This window comes from Strix aluco, chromosome 7 (assembly GCF_031877795.1).
Source record: "Strix aluco isolate bStrAlu1 chromosome 7, bStrAlu1.hap1, whole genome shotgun sequence".
NCBI classification, from domain to species: domain Eukaryota; kingdom Metazoa; phylum Chordata; class Aves; order Strigiformes; family Strigidae; genus Strix; species Strix aluco.
The window spans coordinates 18560048-18587453 of record NC_133937.1 but is presented as its reverse complement, the minus strand read 5'-3'; the positions used below and the strand labels follow the sequence as shown (position 1 = coordinate 18587453).

General features: G+C 38.9%; 1 protein-coding gene across 15 annotated transcripts in view; it reads right to left on the bottom strand.

Moving 5' to 3' along the window:
* PPP3CB (protein phosphatase 3 catalytic subunit beta) overlaps nt 1-27145 on the bottom strand; it is a 58930-nt gene extending 31785 nt beyond the window's left edge. For 10 of the 15 annotated variants that reach the window (XR_012623987.1, XR_012623985.1, XR_012623986.1 and 7 more), the window contains exons 1-5: nt 26769-27143; nt 12363-12563; nt 10113-10237; nt 6796-6907; nt 5804-5949 (exon numbers count right to left, since the gene is read on the bottom strand). Coding sequence is in view for 8 of the 15 variants with exons in the window: in XM_074830676.1 (XP_074686777.1) it covers nt 5804-5949; nt 6796-6907; nt 10113-10237; nt 12363-12563; nt 26769-26838 (654 nt within the window). In the remaining 7 variants the exon portion in view is untranslated. Of the gene's footprint in view, nt 1-5803; nt 5950-6795; nt 6908-10112; nt 10238-10680; nt 10812-12362; nt 12564-24968; nt 25107-26768 lie in introns of those variants that run through there. The other 5 variants (XM_074830677.1, XM_074830679.1, XM_074830683.1 and 2 more) reach the window with 4 other exon arrangements.
* Nucleotides 27146-27406: the final 261 nt, after the last annotated feature.

The following is a 27406-nucleotide window of genomic DNA, read 5'->3' as shown; positions in this document are numbered from 1 at the left end:
TACCCTGCTTAAGTAAGTAACAGTCTGATGTCCCAGAAATGAAATTATATATCCCAGATTCAATGTAAAGTTTATTTGATCTTTATGTAGCTGGAGTTTGTTCACAAGATGATTTTATCCAAGAAATGTAGGAACAGTTCTTTGATGGACAGTGCATTTATCTCACTTTACCTCCCATACCAAAGAAGATGACTTTGATGGTACTAGAGAACACTTAACTCTTCATGACAGGTTCGAAGGGAGGTTTGGTGAACACCTGGTGAATTTGAGTCTAACGGTCCATAGGAATCCATTCAAATATGGAACCAGCAGTAGTGCCAAGCTCTCTCATGCCCTGGAAAATCAGAGCTCCCGAGGCTGCCACCTGTAACATAAGTGGAGAGGTCCAGATCTTTACAAATTCCTGCCGGATAATGGCAAGGCAGGTATTAACTGAAATTGTTGTTGGAATTTATTCAATATTAAAAATCCAGTGGTTTAACATTTCCCACACTGGATGATAAACCCGGTATGGAATATTTCTTCCAGATTGAAGAAGTCAGTCCATCAACTTCTGCAAGTACCTGAATTTCTGTAGATTAAACCATCAAGTTTCTAAACCTCCAGCGATAAATTTGGGTCCAGAAGCTAACAGAAGCACACACACAAGGAAGATTCAACTGTTTGTCGACTGATGTGTCCTGCAATACAGAAGGCTGAAAGTCTAGAAAGCATTTCTAAGAAATTTTCTTGAGTTATTCTTCAAGTATTTTCCTTATGACTCGGGCCAAATGAATAGACATTATAAATAAAAGGTTTTGGTTGCTGCAAGCAATGCACCTCTCTCTGAGATTACTTTCCCATAGCGCTGGAACAATAATGTAGCCATTTCTTGAAGTAGGAGATCAGTTTGTAAAAAATAATTATACTTACATACACACCAAATCAGTGTCTCCTTCACTAGACAGTCTACCAACTGAAAGGGTTCTCAAGACATCTCAAATTTTAAGGAAACGTCACTGCAAGCTACTCAATCAGACTGCATATTATCAAATCAGAATAACCAACTTAAGGGCTTCTCTACACTGGGACAGCAAGGAAGTTAACAAAGGATGTGAGTCAATTCAAAACACTTGTTACTGATTAACTATTTCTGAATATGTTGTGACTACAGCAAAACAGAATCTCAATACAAATTCACTTGACTTATTTCTAAATATGATTAACGTGACTGAGAACGACAATTTTATTCAAGAATAAGAATCACTACACCTGCTGTTAAAACAGAAATAGGTAGCATATTTTTTAATACATACTATAAGATATTTAAATCTAAATTAATGTTATTATGCAGTCGGGGCTACTAAACTGCATCATACCTCCACATGGATGTTCAAATTCAGGTGTAGCAAAACCTTGGAGGTAGATTAAGGTACAACAAATTAAAACTGTTTTACTTTTGAGACAAAAGACCTTCATAGAAGTTTCACATACTTGAAGACAGACACCAGTTTTAATTAATCTGTCCTAACTTTCCTCAGAACTATCACATAGCAAAGCCCGAAAACAGCGTGAAGGCCAGTGAAGAGCGGCAGTCATGTATTACTAAAGAAAAGGAAGTTTCAGCAACTACAGAAAGGAAGCAAGGTATTATAAAGACAGATTCCCAGTAGTGCCCCCTTGTATTTCAAGGCACTTTGCTGATCAATCCTCAGTATCACCAAGAACTAAAAAAAAAGAATGACCATCTGCTGCAAATGAGGAACAAATTCTCTGTTTCTCTTCTTTAAATTAAGAATCCCCATCCAAATTGACCTTGGTACCAGGGAATGTCATGGAGCAGATCATCCTGAGTGCCATTAAAAGTCATATAATGGACAACCAGGGGATCAGGCCTAGTCAGCATGGGTTTATGAAAGGCAGGTCCTGCCTGACAAACCTCATCTCCTTCTATGACAAGATGACCCAACTATTGGATGAGGGAAAAGCTGTGGATATTGTCTACCCGGATTTTCAAAAAGCATTCGACACAGTTCCCCATAGAATTCTCATAGAAAAACTGGCTGCCCATGGCCTGGATGAGCGTACGGTCTGCTGGATCAAGCACTGGCTGGATGGACGGTCCCAGAGAGTGGTGGTCAATGGAGCTAAATCCAGCTGGCGGCTGGTCACAAGTGGTGTTCCTCAGGGCTTGGTGTTGGGACCATTTCTGTTTAACATCTTTATTGATGATCTTGGTAAGGACATAGAGTGTATCATCAGTAAGTTCGCAGATGACACCAAGTTAAGCAGGAGTGTTGATCTGCATGAGGATAGGGAGGCTCTACAGAGAGACTTGGTTAGATTGGATTGGTGGCCAACGTTAACGGGATGAGCTTCAACAAGGCCAAGTGTCAGGTCCTGCACTTGGGCCACAACAACCCCATGCATCACTACAGGCTTGGGGAGGTGTGGCTGGAGAGCTGTCTGGAACAGAAGGATCTGGGGGTTCTAATTGACAAGCAGCTGAACATGAGCCAGCAGTGTGCCCGGGTGGTCAAGAAAGCCAACGGCATCCTGGCTTGTATTAGAAATAGTGTGACCAGCAGAAGTAGGGAGGTGATAGTCCCCCTGTACTCTGCACTGGTGAGGCCACACCTTGAGTATTGTGTCCAGTTTTGGGCACCTCAATACGAGAGAGATATCGAGGTGCTGGAGCGAGTGCAGAGGAGGGCAACGAAGCTGGTGAAGGACCTGGAGAATAAATCCTATGAGGAGCGATTGAAGGAGCTGGGACTGTTTAGTTTGAGGAAGAGAAGGCTAAGGGGAGACCTCATCACTCTCTACAACTTCCTGAAAGGACATTGTAGAGAGGTTGGTGCTGGTCTCTTCTCACAGGTAATTAGTGACAGAACAAGAGGGAATGGCTTTAAACTGCAACAGGGGAGGTTGAGACTGGACATTAGGAAAAAATTTTTCCCAGGAAGAGTCGTCAGACAGTGGAATAAACTGCCCAGGGAGGTGGTGGACTCACCATCCCTGGATGTGTTTAAGGGTCGTTTAGATGAGATGCTGGGGGACATGGTGTAGGGGAGAACTTGTAGAGTAGGGCTGATGGTTGGACTCAATGATCCCAAGGGTCTTTTCCAACCTGAATGATTCTGTGATCTGTGATAATCTTACCTGGACACTTCCCTCCTTATAAATCACTAGGCTTAAAATCACAATTCCTGGAATTTTGTTTCAGCAGAAGTTTTGGCAGTATAAATGTAATCAACTAAACAGCATCTCTAAGTTCAGGACATGTGTCTGAAAGAGACACTCTTTGCCAACACAATCAGAATATTTGCATAAATGAAGTTCACAGAATAAAGATCAGATTACTGCAAGTTTCACAAACTTCCACTTTCCCCAAAATAAGAAGCACTTGCAGCAATCTTTCTGGGTAGGCTTTACTGTCATAGCTACAATGATAGCTGTCCTCTACTGGAAATAAGTTTATGCCAGCAAAAATAATAATTTAATTTGTGTAGTTTAATGACCTTCCTGAATATCAGTAATACTGAGAAAAGACTGCATCTAGAAGAAATTGCATCTGCACAGAATTTTTCTTTTTGTCTTAGGTGATTCCTACACTGTTTATAGAGCTGTGATTTCCCTTCTTATGCCAGATGATTATGCTTACACATTTGCAGAGAAGACCTCTCCTTTATAAGAACTTCTGCTAATAAACCAGAAGGCTTGTAATACTATACAAGTCATTTCACATACCACACTTGTACCATAAGTATATATTTTCCTAGATGTAAAAAATGCATTTCACATCACCCATTTAAATATATTTACAGTATCAGTGCATGCCAAGCCCTAATGCAGCTATGAAGCTGCTGCCGACCCGTGAAAAGTGCCTCTTCCAAGTTAGCAGATGATTCTTTAAAAAACAAAAAAGGCCCAAAGAACAGTTCTAATAACACTGTCTTACATTTTTAAATGTCGTTATCATCAGAAGCAATATACAATGCAGATTTTCATATATATATATATAGAGAGAGAGATAAAACATACAAGCTTATATTTCATCCTAATGTAACCTTGAGCATTACAGAAGCACATATGAAAGTACAGGACAAGATGACAGAACTACCTTTTAATTAAGTTTACTCAACACTTTGAAACCTGATTAGCTGCAAGAATGAGTCTAAAAGAAAAATGAATCACAATCCTATTATGATAGTGGCTTTCTAAAGTGTTTTTCCAGACTATGTTTCTTTTACACTATTCAAATAGCTTTGACCATGTTTCTTTTCATCTGTAACACGAGAAGTGCTAAGGCCTTGTCAGAATGGCACCGTTGCTTTGCTTTCTTACTTCTTCCTCTGTATAAGGCACACAGATTTATGTACACATTAGTATTTGCTCTGAAAATGCAACGTGCCTCAGTACATTTTTCCACTTACACCACTGAGCTTGTAAATATGCTTCCTTTCTGCTTCTACCATTTTTTTCTCCTCTCACATCATTCTGCTTGGCAGCATAATATCTGTAAGTGAAATAAGCTGACATTCCAGCCTCTGAAATGGTCCAGTCAGTACAAAAAAAATCTGGTGAATTCAGAAATTAGATTCAACTGGACAGCAGTCCATAAATCTGAGGAGAGGGAGAGCTAAAAAAGAGAAATGGAGCACAAGTAAAGGAGAAAATGCAAGACAATGAGAAATACAATAAATGAAGATAAAAGACAAAATGGGCCATCAATATTTAAGTACTACAAAACCAAATTTGGAACATACTTTTTTCTTCTCTCTGATATTTAGATCTTTTTTGAAGTAGGTCCCCACATACCTTCTTCCGTATGTAGATAAACAATTTTTTTCTTCCATCTTTACCTATAATCCCAAAGCCTTTTTAGAACCACCTATTTTTATTGTAAGCTGAAATCAACTACACTTTAGCTGTTCCTAATCGTAACGGGAATGGTTTTATTTCCAAATACAGCAGCCAAGATGTCAAAGTTAACTACAATAAGTCAAAAAGGAGTACACAAAAGGGAAAGCAATTGAGTTTGAAAATTCCCATCTGATACAATCTTCACCTGACATCAGCAGTCCATGAAAGTTGAAACCAAGTTGTTAGAAACAGATACCACACATCGTCACAGTCTATTTCCCTCTAAATTGCGCACTACTATTTAGAGTTTCCATAATATAATTTTAAAAACTTTTAATTCCTCTTACCCATATACTCAGCACATTTACCACAGTGAGAAGCACTTCACAGCTGTTACTCAAATGCCTACCAAATGTGCCATTTTAAAAAACAATCTGAATTTCTATTAAATACTGCAATTTCACACTTTCAAAACCAAAATCCACATAATCCAGAGAGTAAAAGTTTTCAAATAAACATAAGAATAACTGAAATATGATGTTTGATATACCAAACAATTTTAAGACTACAATTAACTTCTATGAGTTTTGTTCTGAAAGCCGTAAGAACACTAGCTCTTACCTAGAAAGAAACACAAAGCATTATTTTGATTGGATATGAAGCTCTTTACATGTACGATCTACCTCAGGAAACTATGTGGAGTTTTGGAGGGTTTTTTCTGTGTGTGTTCTGTAACAATCCCAGCTGTTCCAGTGAGATCTACTAATGGAAAATGCACTAGATAATCCAAGAGTTTTTGATTATGATACTACTTAGCCTACGTTTCAGTTCCTGATTTACACTTCCAAAAGAGACAAGAACAGAAAATAATATACTGACAATTTCACAAACATGACTTTGTACAGCATCATATAAATATCTGTATTTTCACTTATTTTCAAATACACAAAATACTCACTCTCCTAATGTCATCTAGTGTATTAATTTCTGGTGAAAGTCCACCATGAACACAAAGAAACTGCTGATTTAAGAGAGCAGCAAGAGGGAGACAATCGAAAGCTTCCATACAAGCATCATAGACTCTTTCTGAGTACTTTATTTTACCTGCAGGAAAAAGAATATAAAATATTAAGAAATCCGTATTAGATGGAAGAAGCAATCTAGTGGATCATAATTACAAGTGCAAATCTCAAAGTGAATGCTTAAAAAAACCACAAATAAATTATTATTTTGGGGTTTAAATGAGCATTTCTAAACACTACAACAGCAAGCACATTTCTAAGACATACTCTCTTCCAGAACTATAAACTTTTTTCATTTCTTCTTGTTATCTCAAGTGTGGAGAAACTATTTTGTTTTTTTCAAAAATCACAGAATTATTTTGCCTTATACAATTATATAGCATACTTCAGTATAAAATGCTACTGAAAAGTCTGTGATTTCTCATTTACAGTGAAAAGCTAAGAACTGCTTATAGATTACATCACTTTTACCAGGGCAAATGATCCATTTATCACTGGATCAATACTTACACAAGCCTCCAAATGGAGGAGCAGCTTCATCATCAAGAGTGGTATCTTACTAGTATAGTTGAAATCAATTCCCCAAATGGAAAAATTAACTCAGCAGCAGGGTTTTCTTGCTAGCCTCACAATGCTGCTCAGCAAGTTACTTTGCACTCCCAATTATAGCCAAGACAGCAAAGTAACGTTCCTCTCTCCAGGACTGATATATCAACATTTACTCCATAACGTATCTTTACAGACAGCAGTCTTCTACATAACTTGCACTCCAACGCCACACTTAACTGCAAGCAATTCTACAGAAGTCAATGCAGTCTCCAAATGTTTGCAAGACCTTAAGTAAACTAACAGACAAACATCTCTCATGCAAAATGACAGATCAACATGTTGGAAGTAAGCTAATTTTACATTCTTAGACAGTACTTACATTCTTGCTTAAAGGTAAAATACTCTGTTAGGTGTCTGCATTCATGGTTGCCTCTCAAAAGAAATAATGTGCTTGGGTAGAGAATTTTCAGGACCCATAAGTACAGCACACACTGTTGAAAAACAAAGATATCCAGTAAAATACACTAGTTTATAAAAACTTTAAAAATTATTACTGAAAAACATTGAGTAAGAATGTTAACAGCTTCAAAAGCAAGTACAGCTTAATGTGTCATTTTAAAATACAGCACTGATTCCCTGAGTCCCATTCTGGTCATGAGTTATACAAATTGCTTAATAGCTAAGAACAGCTGCACAGAATGCTGAAAATATATTTATATTTACTGGACACTCAATAATAAAATAAACTCAGCAGAATTATACTGCAGAACACTTTCACCTAGACAAATAACGTATGTGCTTGTGCCTAAAATCTCATTTTATAATATGATTCTAAACACTGGCATAAGAAGGAAAGCAGACATTTATTAATAAAGATTGAAGAAAAAACCCCACAAAACTATTTACATGAAAGTCAGATATATCATTTGGACACCTGGGGAAAGTTGGTTGTTTATTCAGTGTTCAAGCACCATATTCAAAGAATTACAGTAAGTTTCCATATATCATTATTTTTGCAACATCAGCAGCAAACAGAGTTGAGGACAGAGCTACAGAATACACACAATTTTTCCAGTTCAGAGTCCGTTACCATCCAGCAATCTTGAATGCCCCAAATTTATTTCTTAAATTTCAAATCTGATTCTTGTATTTTTAACTGAGTACAGAAATCTCAAAACCACGGAAGTTTTGGACTACATTGAAGTCACCTGCAAGTTGTTATTATTGTTCTTAACCAATGTGAATACCCTGAAGCTACCGTTCTTCAGTTATTTTGCGTAGAATAGTAAGTACATGAAGGAAGAAAGAAAACAAAGGAACACTTTAAAAAAGACAGCAAACATGGAGAAATACATCAAATACTTCTATTGTGAAGTTTAGCTTAACTAATTACTGAATTTTTCTTATCTTATCAGTAAAAATATGCAAACCAGTAATTTTTCTAATGATACTACTTGCTTTCCAATGTTTCTGTAACTCTAAAATATCCTGATATATTGCAAAGTTCGCAGAGCTTTAAAACTGTTTCCCAGCAGAGAGCTTAATCAGTTTCTTACAAAACAACTGCTTATCATCAAATGAATACATTAATTAATTTGGCAAATTCTACAATTGTGAACTGTTTTAGTTAAGTCAGTTTGGATGAAAAATTTATAAAAGCTGGCAACCTTGAAAACATTTAATAGAAAAGTGGCAAAATAGTGCCTTCTTTTCAGTGAATGGATACTACATTTGATTAAATTGCTGAGATTGACATGTTCTTAAGCATGAAAGATATTACCTATTAAGTACAAAAAGAATTTTTTTTTTCTCACCTTTCCTGGACTGGTATTTTTATTTTCTATTATCAAACACAGACAGGCTAATGTCAGAGTTCTCTATGTCCTGTTACTTCCCGTACAGAAAAGAAGAATTTGCACACACTTATGTGAAGGACTCCATCTTGATCCCAGCAGTTTGTTATACACAATCACAATAGCATGTAATTATCTTTCCTATTAGAAGTGATGACATTTTTTATTTGGAAATGGTTTACCACTAAAATATCAATGCAATTAAAGATGCTTCAGGACAGACTGATTAAGAATTTAGTAGTGACAAATCAAATTTCACTGTTTGCACATTTTAAAAAAATTTCACCTTCGCTTTTCTCTGAAGTCAAATATTTTACCAAAAGTATATTAGATTTCCAATCACTAAGAAAGATTTTAAAGTAACCATATATGAAAACTCTTGGAGGTCAACTTAAACTTCCTAAATTTTAATTAATGCAAAAACTTAAGTAGGAAATTTTTTTTAAGGTTAAAATGGAGAACAAATGTCTGATTTTCATGTACAAATTTTTTCTTTCTCAACAGCACCACAAAGCATAGCCCCACCTTCATGCCCTTGCATCAATTCAACTTTATTCAGATAATCTGCCATGTACTTCACTGATGTTCCAACAGTCACTCGGAGTAGAAGAGAGCATATTATCTCAATGAAGAAAGACGAACCTTTTAAGAACCCCGGAGTGGTTTTCAAGAATATATTTAGCATATCTTTACATATTCCACAAGTATATTTAGCATGCCAAATATCATATTAAAAATTAAATTAAAATCATATGAGGAAAAAGATTTGAGCCTGTTCTTATTAATATATTCAAGAATGTCCATTGTTTAGAAGGTTTTTTTAAGAGTAATGGTTGAAAAGCTTTCATACCATGCTTTGATATATTAACATACAGTGTTGCTATGTAAATGTCCTTTTCAAGGACAATTACATTATTTATAATCATCAAGAACAGTCCAAGAAGACCTGTTGCACTTTTTCCTTATAAATGACTTTGATGCAATTGCTCTTGCTGCATCTCCTGTTTGTCTACCATCCCTAACAACCCCAAAAGGCATTGTGTATGCCCTTTACAGTATGTACCCACACATGTTATTAGAACAGCATAAGTTTAATACAGAAACGAAGTATCATACACCATGACTTGCAAAATACTATTTCAAATGGTATGCCATTCTATCAGATTTGGTATCTATGAAGAGATCCCAAGCTGAGGCATTTCCCAAGCTGGCTCCAGAGGAATAGTTACCTTACAATCATAGCTCTGAAACTAATTGATATGAGTAAGTGAGTATCTCTGGAATGTAGCATACTGAATAAACGTGCTGAAAATTAAAAAATTATTTGAATTCAAAATACCTGAAAAATTAATGGCAGAAACACAGGTCATCCTTAGGGAATATCTGTAATTGCCCTCAGAATTTTAGTAAAGAAAAATATTAATTATTATTAAAAAACATTTGATTACATAAGTAAAATGAATCTACTTTATACAGATAAACAGCTGTAATAAATTAAACGACCTTGCAGTCATGACTCACCTGTTCTCCAAAAACATAAAAACACACCCTCCTGAATATTACCAGAGAAGCAGGATTATGTAAAATAATGCTATGGAATTCAACTTGTAAAAAACTAACTAAAGAAAGAGGAGGAAAATGTTATGAAGTCTGGTGATTTCAACAGGACAGTCCAAACAGCTGGTCAGTATCCTCCTGTAAGCAGGCATTTGTCATAGGAAGAAGCACAGCAAGGAAGAACACATTTACATGTTAAAGCAGACCTAAAATTTCATTTGAAAACCTCCATGAAAGCGTGCTTATAGAAAAATTTAGGACAAAACAGATTAATATATTCAGTTACCTCTATACTAAAATAACCTCTGTCTACATAGTCACCGAGGAAGAGGTATCTTGTGTTAGCAGGTGATCCTCCCACTTCAAACAGCTTCATTAGATCAAAGAACTGGCCATGAATATCACCACACACTGCAAGCAAAAATTTTGTTCAAATTAATTTAAAAAAAATCTAACAGAAAAGCTACTAAGTTATAGTTAAGTAAACAGCCACAAAGTACTTCTAATTAAGAGGAAAGGCAGCTATAACACAGGAATAACAGAAAGTTTTGAAGCTTCCCCCTTTGCTTTTCAGTAAGATGCTGTCCTCACTACATGTGGTGACACTGATGATATCCCTATTTGAGTCTAGCAGATTGTGGAATATTTTTCAAACACAGTTAATGCACTGAGCATTGAGGTCTTGAAAGTTGTCAGCAGCTCTTTAATGTCCTCCCCAACCCCTTAGGTATCTTTGCAAATTCTCCTTGGTATGCATATTTGAAAATGCCTGCTGCTTTGCAACAATTTGCTGTGTCCATGTGGGATTGAAAAAAGCAGGGAATATGCTTTTGTTCTGAGTCAGACTAACATACCTTTTAATATCATCATATCTTCTCTTTGCTCAGTTACTTTTCTCCTTCAAATAACCATGTTCACTATTTCAACAGTGGATTTTTCTTGTGTTTTTAGAATATGAGACAGGACAAAACCAGTGGTCAGCAACCTAAGGCAGAAGTGCCAAAGATAGCAGATGGGGAGACTTTGAAGAGCATACAGCAAAGCCAGGTCATCTCACAATTTATAAAAAAATGTATGGAAGAGACAACTGCTCCTAACTCCTCATTCCCACAGGAGTTCCCAGCTCAATGGAAGTCAGGAGCTGCCTTCTTGCTTCTGCATGAGATATGGCTGATAATAATTAACAGCAATTTGAGAGAAATGTCACTGATCAACTGATGAATAGCATCTTCTGACTCCTCAGAGTTTATCAGTAAACTTTTTTGGGGAAAAAAAGTTGTTCTAATTTTGGAAGGAAATACTGGATATGGCACACCACACTTTAAAGGTTGTTAGTCCCTTGGAGCAGACCATTTTTCATCATGACCTACAAAATATTAGACTAAATGCGTCCTCTTTTATGTCACTTTTCTTAAGATTTCTACTCAAACACTGCAAGAACTTTCCTTCTTTTTCAGCTGCCAATACACCAGTAGCTCTGGGTAACTACCTAAATCAACGGAAACATAAAAATTCTAAACATAGAGACAACACTGTAGTTTTGAGCTTTATCTGGAGCTTCAAAAGACTCTTGAGTTCAGACAGTCACTTAGTGATTTCCACCATTACAATCATTCATTTTAAAAAAAATGTCAATAATAATGATGTACTGTTTAAATGTTTTCATTTACCCAATGCTAACAAATTAAAGCAAGTTGATGCCCTAAAAGCTTTTCTGACACTAATTTTATATAGGTCCATTTAGAAGAAAACAGATTCAAATGAAAGAAAATCTAATTTGAACACAAAAATCAAATCTACTTTCATTATCATAAATAACAGATATGCAACATACACTATTTTCTATGAGTCTGGATTGTTTATAAACAAAAGTACTAAAGGACACCAATTCCACCTTTCACCAGGTCAAACAGAAATAGAACTAGTCAACCATGAAAATATTCCAAAAAACCCTAAGACTCAGTTTTGTATCACAGGTGATCGGGTCCTAGCACACTGAAGATGCTAAAACAATCTTTCAACACTTTCTAGTCCTACTACCCTGACAAAAACATAGTTTTACATGCAATTGTCAGTCTCACCTACAGAGGAACTATAAAGGTATATTTTTCATTCAGAATTTCAGTTCACAGTATTTGCTTAAAACCACAGCAATTAGCTTCTCTTCACATATTTAGGTTTTAGGATAATTCTGAGTTTATTTTTCTATTCCAGGTAGATGCCTTTATTCCCACTTCGAACACTGCAGGAATTAGAAATCCATAATTCATCAGCATTTAACTATTTTCTATTTTGTCATTTTAATACCAACCATACTATTTTTTTCAAATAGGTTTAATGCCTTCATTTTACAAAATAATGTGCAGCCTATTTTTTCAGACCATTTGAGTACTGTTAGGCAAATGCAGTTGTGAGGGACAATTCAATAAGACTATACAGAAATTTTATTTTAGCAATTTTTAAGACAAACTCTACTACTGAAAAAATCTGGCTTTTTTCAAACTTGTATGTGAGTGAAATCATCTAGAAAAATTACCTGTAATTGGAGCTTCAACTTCTATCATAGTTTTTTCCCTCCGTAATATTGCAGCACCCTCATTGATGATTCTAAGTGCAATTTCTTCATCCACTCGACCTTCTTTTATCAAGTGGTTCTTCAAAATGTCAACCCTTGGTCTTCCATCTGTGTCAAACACTTCTTCAGACGTCAAGCGATGCGTTGGTGGAAAAGGGACAGCTAAAATTTTAAAACAAGAAACAGTAGTCTCAACAATGCTATTTTAAAAAAATACTCCACCTAGGATTGGATCTATCATGGAATAGCTGATATCCAAAGTAGCAAATTTGTCTTTCAATCAACCAACTTGATGACACCATTAAAAGCTCAATGGAACAGTGCTATCTGTGTATGTATTTAAAAAAATTAGCACCTATAATGCGCAAGTTTGTAGAAACTATAAAACAGAGTTAAAATGCACAATAATATGTACAACATCTGGAATAATCAAAACTGCCTTTCCAAAGGGACATCATGTCTCTCCAATATACTGCCATTCTCTGAAAGACTCAACAAGTACTGAGGATGCAGGAGATCCATTTAATATCCACTCAGACTTAAAAAGGCATTTTAAAATAAGCCCATCATCAAAGCCTAAAAAAAACACCCAAAACCAAACTCAAAAAGCCCAACACCAACAACAAAAAAACGAACACCAAAACGAATCCAAAGCTAGCAAGAAAAGGATACAAAACCATTTAAAGGACTAGAAATAAAAGCAGGTGATAGCCAGCACCTGGAAAGGAAGAAGGTCACTGGAGGAGGCCCACAAGAATCTGCACTATTTAATAAATTCATAAATTACACTGAAAAGAAGGTAACTCATGGAGTGATGCAGCCTTCAGGTGACAGCAAGTATTCCAGACAATGAAGAATAGGGCAGGCTATGAAGAGCTACAGAAGTCATCCATGCTACTGAGTGGCTCAGCAAAATAGGACACATTAAATATTAATAAATGCAAACTAATGAAGGAAAGAAATCTTAACTTTACATATAAAAATCACAGAAGCAAGGTCTTTCCTATAGTTCTAGGAAAATACTTGATGATGTCAAGTCAAAGAAACCCAGAAAACTGAATATTAAGAATTATTAGCAAATAGAAAACAAAAGAAGATAAAATTATGCCGCTGATAAATCTAGTATGGAACTCTGGTTTGTCCACCTTATAAAAAAGAAAAAAATAATTAAAAAAGGATTCAAGGAACAATAATGGAAATCAAAAAGTTAGAATGATTTCTGCTACAGAAGTAATTAAGTAGACTAGGATTCTTCAGCCTAAAACCAAAAAACTAAGGGGGACTCTAACAGAGGTCTATGACGGCATTACGGAGAAGGTGAAGGGAGAGCAGCACTCACATGCTCTTGGCCCCGGAATGGCACAAAGGGGCAGGATGAACTCTGCCAGTTTGAAGTTCTGTCAAACCACTGACAAATCAGAAAAAAATGTAATTTTGGGAGCCTGCAACATTGCCACTGTAGGTTGAAATTCCTTCTTTGAGCTTGTTTTCATCATTTTTCTGTTGTGCTGTCTCTAAAAAGATTAAACTCAGAGTAGACGCTGTCCATATACTAGACACAACTTTAGAAAATTACTGGAAGTATCGGAGTCCTTGGATCCTGGCTCATGAGTCAAAAGCAACCATATGTGATCTATATCTCAATGAAGTGGAGCAGATGAGAGGTCTGAGGTTGGGGATTCAGAAACTGCCCAGATAACATATTTGACATACATGAATTCAAAAAATGGCAGTTCAGTTACTGCACAAATGAAATAGAAATGTGGGAGGAGAGGATGCATCAAAATTGCTACTGAGCAGCGCAGAATATCATCACACTTATGCTGGATTACAGAAAATAAAACTAATCTGAAAAAAACACCAACCACCCCCTCCCAAAAAGCATACCACTATTGAAAGAATGAAGTAAAAGATAAAAGGAGAAAACCCTCCTTTTTGCTTTCCATTTAAATATTATTTCAATATGGGTCCTGAGGGAACTCACAGATGAAGTGGCTAAGCCACTGTGCATCATATTTGAGAAGTTGTGGCAGTCCAGTGAAGTTGCCACTGACTGGAAAAGGGGAAACATAACCCCCATTTTTAAAAAAGGAAAATAAAGAGGACCCGGGGAACTACAGACCTGTCAGTCTCACCTCTGTGCCTGGCAAGGTCATGGAGTAGATCCTCCTGGAAACTATGTTAGGGTGTGTGGAAAATAAGGCAGCGGATGGCTTCACAAACAGCAAATTGTGCCTGACAAATTTGGTGGCCTTCTGTGACAGGGTTACAGCATTAGTGGATAAGGGAAGAGCAACTGACGTCATGTGACATGCACAAGTCAACTACCTGGACTCGTGCAAAGCATCTGACACTGTCCTGCACAACATCCTTGTCTCTAAATTGGAGAGACATGGATCTGATGATGGATCGCTCAGTGGTTAAGTAATTGTCTGGATGGTCGCACTCAAAGAGTTGTGGTCAACGGCTCAATGACCGAATGGACAGCAGTGACAAGTGGTGTTCCTCAGGGGCTGGTGTTGGGACCAGCACTGTTTAACATCTTCGTCACTGACATGGACAGTGGGATCGAGTGCACCCTCAGCAAATTTGCCAACAACACCAAGCTGTGTGGTGCGGCCGACACGCTGGAGGGAAGGGATGTGCCATCCAGAGGGACCTGGACAGGCTGGAGAGGTGGGACCGTGCAAACTTCATGAAGTTCAACAAGGTCAAGTGCAAGGTCCTGCACATGGGTCAGGGCAATCCCAAGCACAAATACAGGCTGGGCAATGAGTGGATTGAGAGCAGCCCCACCCGCAGAGAAGGACTTGGGGGTACTAGTGGATGGAAAACTTATGAGCCAGCAATGTGCGCTCACAGCCCAGAAAGCCAGCTGTGTCCTGCGCTGCATCAAGAGAAGTGTGGCCAGCAGGTCGAGGGAGGGGATTCTCCCCCTCTACTCTGCTCTCATGAGACCCCACCTGGAGTACTGTGGGGCCCTTAAATAAGAAGGACATAGACCTGCTCGAGCAAATCCAGAGTTGGGCCACGAAGGCGATCGAAGGCTGGAGCACCTCCCTTATGAGGACAGGCTGAGGGAGTTGGGGTTGTTCAGCCTGGAGAAGAGCAGGCTCCGGGGAGACCTTATAGCGGCCTTCCAGTACTTAAAGGGAGCTTACAGGAAAGGTGGGGAGGGACTGTTTATCAGGGAGTGTAGTGATAGGATGAGGGGTAATGGTTTTAAACTGAAAGGGGTTAGATTTAGATTAGATAGAAGAAATTCTTTCCTGTGAGGGTGGTGAGACACTGGAACAGGTTGCCCAGAGCAGTTGTGGCTGCCCCCTCCCTGGCAGTGTTCAAGGCCAGGCTGGACGGGGCTTTGAGCAACCTGGTCTAGTGGAAGGTGTCCCTGCCCATGGCCAGGGGCTTAGAACTAGATGATCTTTAAGGTTCCTTCCAGCCCAAACCATTCTCTGATTCTGTGATGCTTAAAAAAAAACCCTGGAGAAACACACTATCCAAAGATAAGAACAACTGGTAGTATGAATCCACTTGTAGATAATTTATACTCTATTTTCTTATTCTCCAAAATTAAACTCTACATTCCAAAAACCAATGCTTAAATACTAAAACATTCACTGACTTCATTTAAATTGACTTCTAGATTATTAGCAACACATTGCTACCCTTCTGTTTTATGCAATAATAAAAGTCTATCTAGAAAACTGATGCATTAATCACATACATATATTCACTGAAATTAAATTATACTAGAAAGTAAACTGGAGAATTGTTTATTCTTCCTCTTATAAAAGTTTCTAAGTAGGACGAAGCTGAAAAACGTGCCTTTACATTACATATTGTAGAACAAATCTGGCACTTTACTTTTGGACATAAAGTATTTTATTAACAGAAAAGAAATGGCTTGCCTTTGCTTCCAGTCTCCTCTAGTAATGATTCAAGTTTCATTTGGAAGTATTAAAATTCCATGTAGTGCAAATTTTAATAATCTTAATGCATTTAAGAAATTGAAAGACAAAAACTTCTGTTCCATGTACAACAATCATTTAAAAACATAAGTCTGTCTCTGAAAAGAGAAATTCATTGTTCCACCAAGATAAATTTAACTAATTTTTAGAAGCACTTAATTATGACCAGGTGAGCATCAATTCTAGTGTTCACTGTTTTTTTGAACTTGACTTTCCAAAGTTCATATTCCCTTAATGTTATTTTTGCATTATTTAGAAATTTATATTAATGTGTACATAAATTAGTTGTAGGCCATTCCTTTCCTCACTTTTTTAAACATGTTATTTGAGGGCCCACAACTGCCTTCAGCACTGCAAAGTTGAGCTTACCCTTTTATGAGAGATCAGACAATTAACAAAGTAGCTTTCACCTGTTTTAAGTACTGCAAAAGCATTAGGGATCATACCTTCCCAGAACCAAAGTCAATCACCTCTAAGACACAGTTCTGTAGGAATTCTGATTCATTAGTCCTAGTATTATTCCTAGATAATGATCTACTTGAGTGAAAGATCACCCTTTTTTCTTTTTGGAGGTATTTTGGGTAGATGCAGGGTGTGGTAGGGAATGGTTTGTTGAAGTGACCAGCTGTTCTTCATTCTCTTATGTGCAAATCATTACTTATTATGACTACCAATGCCTGCAGAATTCAGAAAGATGGTTTTGTCCTCTTCCTTATCACAGTTCAGAAATATTTCAGAGGTCCTAAGCACATGACAGATTAAATTTTCTTCTCTTAATAAAGTTCTTATGTCCACATAATATATTATGTGGATCAGACCAGATCAGATTTGCACAAAAATTAATTCTGTCTGTTTTAACAAACTACATCTTTGAGTTTGTCTCGCAAGTTACATTTTCTGGGAGGCTATAAAAACATATGTTTCTGTCCAGTGTCTGCAAAGAATTGTCTCAAACTATTTTAATTAATATAGTTATAAAGATTTGAATTAAAAACTCTGTATATCCAGGGGTAATCCACAATGTCCAAAACTCACAAGTGTTAGTATCAGAAGTAATAAAGCATCTGCAAAGTTATATTTGCCTCATGAAAAAATTAAGTCTTAAAAATAGTTCCTCAGAGTTCAATAAAACCCTTTTCACACAATAAATATATTTTCCTATTGCTCAATAAGGATTATTTTTTAGAATAATTTTCAGAGAAGGCAGAATAAAACATGGCTAAAGATTTTATCTGCATCACCCAGCTGAATAAAACAGTAATGCTTACTACAAAACCTGTATCTTTCCAGTTTATACTTTAATTTTTGTCTCAACAATAGTTAACACTATATTAGAGTTCATAGCTTTGAAAAATATTACAAATAACATCTTTTAATAGGTTAAGGATGGTAATTTTTGAAGCATGTAGACAATTTCTGCAAACTAATGGGTTTAATTAAACCTTTGATGAAGTAGTAATAGAATGTTATAGCCTAAGGAAAAAGAATTGCGGCATGATGTGTTCCAAGACAGAAATATAATCTATGTTTCAAAGTCTTTGTGCATAACCTGCACTCTTGGGACTGTAACAGAATGGTAATTAAGAGGAATTACCCTAAGGAAATAACATGGTGTTGGTCATTAAGGGATTCCCTTCTTTCATTCCCAGCAAAGCTAAGCAATAGAAAAGCATTTAGAGATTAATCTCTAAAGCAATACACACTGAACTACAAAATAACAGACTATATCCTATTAGTAAAAGTATAGATGTTAGTAACAAAGATAACATACCCTGATTTACAATAACATACAAGATTTTCTAAACCAAACCATTGCTTACTAGTCAAAAATCAATCAATTTCACTTTTAAAATAGGTATGGATGATGTAATTTTAACTACACTGATTCAAAATTTTAAACAGAAATGTGAGGAAGAAAAACGAGTAGCTTTTGGGATTTGTTAACAAAAAGTTTTTGATGGTTTTTATTACTATTTGTACATGCATTTACAAAGAGTAAAATAATCTCCTTTCCTTTATCCTGTAGTACTACTAAACCAAGAGATATCAAAAGCAAAACCTCTAAAGCTAGTTCTACACCGACTTTCTACAAGCATCTGGGTATATTTATACCTTACAATAAAGCATACTACAGAGATCCAAAAGTTAGCACCAATCTGAATAGATAAACTCAAAGTACCTTGTAAAAAGGTTCAAAGTAGAAAAGCTACATTAGCATGGCACTTTACTCAATATAATAATCCCCGCTGAGGTGCAATATGGCAACTAACACAAACACGTTACTTCCAGACCCAAAGCAGATCTCACATTGCCTAGTAACTGAGTACAACAGTAGCTGCTAATAAAAATCCTACATGTAGATACTGTAAATTTAAACTATGCTGATATATATGCCCATTTTAATAACCTTGGTAAAATCTGGGTTGTATCAGAGACACCCTGTTAGAACAGGCTCATGAAACAAGATGAGATCAAAGCCTCTAGACTAATGGTAGGAAAAAGTATCAGGGATCAACCATACAAGTACTGTACTTCCACAAGCAAAGTATTTTCTGCTCTTAAGACCTGAAAACTTACATAATTCTTTTTCTCTGACAGTGAAAGAAAATTAAACATTTTTCCTTTATAATCAGGAGCCCATGACATGTTCCATGAACTCAGTTTTGGCTGTAAAAGCATGCTCAACGTCCCAGATTTCATTTTAAGAGTGTTTTTGATTTCACAGATAAAATCTCAGCTCACATTACTAAGGTTACTAAACAAAGACTCGTGTGTGTAAAGAGTTTGTTGCTTTGGTGGTAGGTATACAAGAAACAGCATGTAACATTTGTCTCCACTAAGTGATATCATATATCAATACAACCATGGTGTTCTGCTAAAAGGCCAGTATCCCTCATTTTGTCAGCAGGTTTATTAGCACGATAGCATAGCTGTCTGTGCCTTTACTGTCATTTGGTCAGGTTTTGTGTGCTTTTGGTTTTATAAATGCATTGCTGTCTATGTAGCGTCACTCAGAAGAATCATAAAGCCTAACACCTAGCACTTCTTTCCATCTGTCCCTGGAGTTTTCATCCTTCTACCAACATCTATACAGAAGAAAGAGATGTAGCACCCATGGCTGCTATGAGGACAGACTACATCCAATTATCCTTCTGAATTTGGCAGAACACATCTGAAAAGAAATAGCATAAAGAGATCACGGATGGTCTATGACCAGCAACCTTGAAAATATTAGTTAAGCACAAATACAAAGCAGCATCTCCTTGAACTGGAAAGCTAAAACCAATAGTTGTCAAAAGACAGGAGTTACCCTATTCATCCCAAACAAGAAAGCACAGATTCAGCAAAGTCAGTTTCTTGGGAATTATGGTATTTTTCCAAAATGCCACAAGAACTATCCCTTCCCTCAAGTTTCTTTGAATGCATGCTGCCTGCTATATTAACACGCATTCTAGAAGCAACAAAAAATGACCCTGTAAACCTTGAAACCCTACAAAAGTGCCGCAGGCACTATTTATTTTATCCCTTGCTTACCATGTACTTGCAGTCTTAAAACAACAGGACGAGGGGTAACAGTTTTAAACTGAAAGGGTTTAGATTTAGATTAGATAAAAGGAAGAAATTCTTCACAGTGAGGGTGGTGAGACACTGGAACAGGTTGCCCAGAGCAGTTGTGGCTGCCCCCTCCCTGGCAGGGTTCAAGGCCAGGTTGGACGGGGCTTTGAGCAACCTGATCTAGTGGAAGGTGTCCCTGTCCATAGCAGAGGGATTAGAACTAGATGATCTTTAAGGTCTCTTCCAACCCAAACCATTCTATGATTCTATGATCCTAAGATAAGTTTCACAGAATTTTAAATCTCAAATGAAACTATTGATACACCTGGTATGCCATGGTGCATTCATCTTTCATACTGTCTGTGTAATTTTTCAATTAACTTGAATGCTGCTTTTAGAAGTTTCTCTCAGGAAAATATAATTGTTTGAGAAGTATTTAAAGATGCTCCTCCCATTAAAATTGCCATAGTGAGCTACGCCAAAAGATTATTGAGTGCTTTAATGTGCTTCTGGCAATGGTGGACTCATAGATCTGTCCCTCCCCATACTCTCAGCTTTCCAAACAGGGTGGTTTAAGGATTTCCTCTAGAGTTTCATCCAGACCATCATGTTTATGATCACTGACAGAACTATTTTTCACTATTTTGTCCAGATCCTAAATAGACACTTTTATAGTTTTTGCCACCACTGCAACTTATTGCTATGAATTCCACAATTTTAATTACACGTTATAGGAAAAAGTATTTCTCCCTTCCTTTATATTCATTTCTGGAAAATTTTGTTTAGTACTGCATTTCTCCGTTTCATAGGAAGACAAGAATTACAGTTGTTTCCTATTTGACTTTTCCAAATACCACTCATGATGTAAGCACTATCTAACTCTATCCCCTACTTAGCTACCACTTTCCCAAGTCACAGATTTCTCTTTTTTGTTGCTCCACCTTGCATGAAAGCCACTCTGTGCCTCCGAACAGATCTTTATATAAAGAAGAAAACCAGGAAGGGGGACCAAAATTAACATGCTGCTGTTCAAGATGCACGGGTAACACAAGATGCATACAATGGCATGATTGTGCATTCTCTTTTTTCTAAACTGATCTTCTAATAATCCCTAAATTCCTATCAGCCTGTTCAACTGCCACTACACTAACATTTTCAGAATACTATCCATACAGTCCCTAATGTTTCTTTCCCAAGTTCACTGCCCTCTATGTTTAAGCAAGAATTGTTCTTTCCCTTGTAGAGTCTACTCTGCCTTTATCAGAACAGCGTCTCCTGCAACTTCTTTGCCCAGGCGTTCAGTTTAACTATAGTTTTCTGAAATATCTCTGGAAGTTTACTATCCTGAGTAAATGTTGTTATATGCCATTCACTCTGTTTTCTAAATAACTTATCAATACATTTAAAGAGCACAGATGACAGATGTTAACCTCCCTCAACCATGTGAGTTTATTACCTATTAATATCCTTTCTTTTCTAACTAATTTTGATTCAGAAGAGGATATTTCCTCTTTTGCTTACTCTAAAGGCTCCGATGAAGGAACCTAATGAATAGATTTGGCTGGATCAACCAGTTCACTAGCTCCTCCAAAATATTCTAACAGTTTCTCTTGATTTCCTCCTACGAAAACTGTACCAACTCCTCTTTAATACTCTATTTCCTCAGGGACATAGTCCACTCTTTCTTTTAAGTGCTAAGAGTCTGCTTAAATTAAACTTACTGATCTACAGCTCTCCAGTTCAATCTAGAGTTTTTTTAAAAAAATACTTCTATGCTCCATTTCTCAGACTCAGAAGATGAGTTATGCCACAGGCTATGGAAAATAAATCCGCAATTTTGCACCCAAAAACCCCAAAGAATTCCTTTAGAGCCAACAGACAAATATCTTCTGGTCCTGGGATATTTTTTTTTGAACATTTGTTTTGTTGATATGTTCTGAAACCACTTACATTTCAATGAGACAATTCTTTGGTCCCATTCAGCAAAAAAAATTGACTTGTATGTGAAAGAGTCCTTAGCTTCTTACACAAAAAATACACATGTAAGCAGTTGCCAGATTTTTCTGCTCCGGCCTTACCTTTTCAAGCCTCAACTGCCAATTTGCCCTACTGAAATTAAGGCGGGCTTCCATTTTGGGTGGGTTTTTTGGGTTTTGTGTTGCTGTTTTAAGATTCACTCACTCTAACCATCCTCTCAATAAAAAAAAAAAAAAGCCAATCAAACACTAACTTGTCAGAATTCAGTTCCATTCCATCGTCTCACCCCCAAAAAAAACCCTGTGATTTTTTTTTTAAAGTATGACCTTTTAATACTCTCTTTACTCTGCTGCTTTTTAAGATGATTTTAGAATAATTTCTGACCAGCAGCATAAAGGCATTCTAAGTGCCTTATAGTATCTTTAAAACAGCCTTCACGCTGCCTGTAAGCATTTATCCTTTTACCTGTTGTTTTGGGGTGCTTTTTTTGTTTACCAGACTCTGAATTTTAAAGTTCAATACTGCAATTATTTCTTTTTCTCCTACATGGAAATCATTGTTTAAAAGTAGCTATTAGTGTCTTAATTTAGGACCCTGCTCAAGGCTATGAGTTACTTCTCTTTGGGATTCTCTGAAGAGTTTTTCAATGATCTACCATTTAATATCCAAAATGACTGTTTGCCAATCAGACCGTATCATGACTTTTATCCAAAACAAAGGAATACCGAAGCCTCCCATTTCCAGAAGAATAGACATAATCTCCAAATTCAGCAAAAAATACCCATTAGCTCAGCATGACAAGGTCCTGTGGCTTGCCTCCCAAAGCCTCGTAACACCCATAGTGAGCAAGCACAATGCCGAGTAGGATAGAGTACCTCCAAGTACAACTCTGCAGTATAGCTACACACAGGTGAGTCAGAGAAACCCCGGTGCTTTGTCCTCAAAGGAAAGCCAATGAAGGCTCATCCCTGCCATGCCCGGGACCACTCTATCAAACCGTCGGAGCTTGCAAGCACTTTTTCCTATCAGTGAAAAACACTTTACTACAAGGTAGTAAAACAGTTGTTTCAATACAAAAGATACAATACATTGACAAATTTAAAGTATGAAAGTCACATGCACTGAGTGGTCAAGTGCACTGACTGAAGTCAGTCAATTACCATCCAAAAAGAAAGGCAAACCCAAACGAACCAGATATGGCAGTTAAATATCAACAGCAGTTTAAAGATACTTTTTTCCCCTGTGATTCTGACAGAACATAGTAGAGGAAAATGCTATCTTCCACAAGACAGTAAAACACTAAGTATCATTCTTCAAAGATGAAGAGGATGCCTTAGAAAACACTGAATCAAGACAACAGGTGCATTTTCTCATCTCTATTAAAAAAAACAGTAACAAAGACACGCCACAAGACACCTTTTGAGAACTAAATGCCAAAAACTGACTTTAGACATTTCAATTCCATAGCTAACCATTAATTTATAGGAAACTCTGTAAGTACAAATTACTTAGACAAGTTAACTAAGTCATAAAAAGAGAAAAATTGAGCTTTTTATACACTTTAAAAGCAACCAATGACCTTTGATGATACGATTCATACTTTGGAAGGTATGCCAGACCAATGCTGCTAGACTGTATAAACTGCCTATTTAAAGCCATTATTAAGTTTATTATATGTATGTCTAATACGAACATTACACCTGTTAACCTTTCAGATATTTTTCTAGATACATGCACTTTCCACTAATTGCTAAATATACAGGTCAAAATATAAAGGAGACACATCCTAATTATTATCCTACCTTATTAGAAAAGACTAGTTACTGATGATAGAATAATTCAACCATTTTTTCTTGGGTGAGCATCTCTTGCCCATTTCTGCCAACACGCATTATTAGTGGTAAAGGATTTAATTTCTCATAGCCTCTGAAATTTAATGGTTTCTTCTATTTTTTCCCCTCTTCCAGTAATACAGAGGAAGAAAATAAAGTTAAAATAAAAGCAAGAGATGAAACAATGCAAATACCAGCAAACACTAAGTCCTTAATTCACATTTCCTCCCAAAAAGACCTAGCATATGGAGAGCACGAAAAGCTGAAATATGGACAAATACACAGATACACCAGGTAATACCACTACATTTTTCTCTGTGGCTGTTCTCAAGGACCTGAGACATTACAAATGAAATGTCTCAGCAAGGAGAGACAGAAAGTCTGGGTGCCCCTAGGATGTTTTTTCTTGGGAACAGAGCTGGCACACAAAAAAGGAACATTTTCAGACCACTTTTACACTTTTTTTTTTTCTCCTATAATGGATCACATTAAACAAAACAAACACAAAAAAGTATTACCATAAAAAGAATCCCCAAACTTTATTCCAGTAAATTAATTCACTAATAATTATCAATAAATAAGTGGATAATTATGAAAAAAGAGGCGATTTCTACAGTGATTCATAAGCACTACAGAAGTTAAAAGTATAAGACGTTATGCAACCATTTGAACTGCTGTTTTAACAGTTTCAACCAGCACACCTGGTCCACACATTTCCACTTCTGGGTTCCCTGGTATGCAGCGTTGTCTTGACAAAAGCAGAGGGCCCACCTTAAGAGACTATCACCACATCTATAATCTATTCATTGTACAATAGGTAAGAGTACAGCGAACATTCCTTGGTATGTGAGAGGCAACACATCTGTTTGAGAACAGGGATGTGATATAGTTGCCACATTTTAACATGGTTTCAACAAACGTATTTATGTTGCATAGATACTCCCACTTAGCACTGACATAACCTGCAATCTTGCACCTCTACAGTTGCTGTCTAAAAAAAAATATTTCCAGCTGCACTGCACCTAATGGGGGAGGGGGGAACCAAACCACCCTGTCCTTCATATCAAGAACACAGACAGTTTGGCACAGCTGTCCAGGCTTTCTCCAGAAGCCAATGATTCAGCACGATAGGTATGGACAGGACCGGTCAACAGAAGGAACAGAAAAATGCTGCTATATGAACACTTAACTGGTTGTAATTATGTCAGATAAGGCTATCAAAGTCTAATTACCTTTATAATAGTTCTGTATCCTACACACCCGGGCTCAAATACTGCAACCCCAGGCTGTAATCCTGTTAGAATGAAGCAAGTCTTAAGTATGATTTTAAACAACCAGATGCATAGGTCACATCTAACAAGCTGAATTATCAAGTGACTGGAAATCAGCAGGATTTCCAGCACACTCTAAAGTATCTAACCACTTACCATTAGTTTTCTTGCATTGTTTTAAAACTTAATTTGTTACAACAAATTGCGGTAAAGGTACAAAATATCAGTAAGTCTAAACACTATACATTAAAGCAGCTCTAATGAGTACAAGCTTCCAACAGACTAGTTTTAACATTTTCTACTTTTAGTCTTGCAATTTGTTCAAACAAATCAACAGGTTAAGCAATCCAAAATGCGTAACAATTTACTATGAGCAAAGCTTTCCAGCTTACTGGAAAACATGCCGATTTCCAAAACATACTATGGGATTCCAAGGCTCTAATTAAGACCTGCTGAAGACGAAAGACATCCTTTTCCTTTCTCAAGACCCCCTGTTATATAAAAAACTAAACGAACAGATCTCCACCCCTTTGAACTCAGTTAAGATACTGTGTTCCTAGGAATGTCACTCTTAAAAGCAGACTGCTTTGTGTACAACCCTGAGTTCCAATAGCCCACGTCTGCTATTACAAATGTCCACACTGCCACCATCAAACACAGTTCAGTATCAAAACCTTTGAGATCAAAATAAAATCATCTGTAATTTGAGTAAATTACTCAATTTACTCAAAACCTAGAAATTCTTTGAAGTGTTACCTATGCTATCCTCTTAACTGACAGTTTAGATCTAATGAATATATTTAGGACACTTTAGTCGCAAAGGATTATTCTCCCCACAAATACTAAAATGACACACTTGATGTGCTCCGGAGCAAAGGAGCTTAGTATTTTACAGCATTTTGGTCACTAGACCATCTTAGTTTCACGCAGATGTATCTACTTTAAAACGTTTTACTTGTTCTTCGGGGAAGTATAACGTTCGACTTTTAAAGGCGTCCCATGAGATTGTGCTACCGAAACAGGCCCTGAAGAAATAGATCAAGGTGATTTTTTTCCATCAGAACTGGGAACCGGAGACCAGCTGCCAAAAGAAAGGGCGGCAGCACCTTCCCACTCCCTCTTCCTCGGCGCTGTCAGCTTCTGCAATTACAAGGATCTCCTCTGCGCAGACAAGAGGAAAACCCCCGCAGCGAACCAGGCGGGAAGGGGCCGGACCCCAGGCGGGGAAGCCGGTGGCCCCCGGCCAGCAGAACACACACACACCCGTGCCAACCCCGCATCTGGGCGGGATGCGCCAGGGCCGCAGGCCTCGGGCACCGCTTCCACGCGCGGCACGCAGCCCCTCAGCCCCACGGGCAGCGCCGGGAGGCGGCCCGGCCCGCCCCGCCCCGGGGCTCACCGCAGGCTGCGCCCGCGCCCAGCTCGGCCTCCCCGCCTACAAACCCAGCCGACCCCGCGTCTTTCCATGCCGGTGCGGGCGCCCCACGCCTCCGCACGGAGCCGGGCAGCCCTCCCGCGGACACGCCGCTCCCGCCCCTACCCGTGGGCAGCCCGGCACCAGAGCACACCCCCCCACCCCCGCCACGCGCGGGCGGGCCGCCCCCTCCCCGCGCGGGCGCCCGCGGACACTGGGGCGGCCTCCGCCCCGCCGGGGGTCGCGGCCGCCGCCCCCGCGCCGCGCCGGGCAGCCATGTTCCCCGCTCCTCCGCCGGGCCCGGGCCCGGGCGGCGCCAGGCCGTGGGTCAGGGCGGGGACGCTCACCCTTGACGGCGCGCTCGCTGGTGGCGTGGGGCGGCAGCAGCAGCACCTTGCTCCCCTCCTTGGCGGACATCGCTGGGCGCTGCCGGGCTCCGCCGGCGGCGGCTGCTGGGCGCGGCGACGCCTTCGTCCGCCTCCTCCGCCGGCGTGCTGGCGGGGAGAGGGGCGCGCGGCGGCCGGCGGCGAGGCGGGGCGGGGGCGGCTAGAGGCCCCGGGCGGCGGCGGCCCGGCGGAACATGGCGGCAGGCGCGGCTCCCAGCTCCTCGCGCAGCGAAGGGACAGTCCGCCTCGGGCCCGGCATGCACCGCGCCGCCACCCCACGAGGGGACTACGGGAGCGTGGCGAAACTCCTGGCTCCGCCGCGCCGGCAGCGCGGCCGTTAGGGAGCGTGGCGAAACTCCGCTCTCCCCGGGGCGGCGCCTCCGCCGCGAGGCGCGGGGAGGGGCGGAGGCTGTGGCCCGGCGCCTCCGGGGTCTTTCCCCCCGCCCCGGGGGAGTCGAGCGGGGACCCGGGAGCGCCCCGCCGCGGCGCGCCCCCGCCCCCGGGACGGGCGGGCGTCGGGCCGGGACTGGGGGGCCACGGGGGAGGAGGGGCGGCGCGGCGGGCGGCCCGGCCCCCGGCGGCCCCTCGGCGGGCTAGGG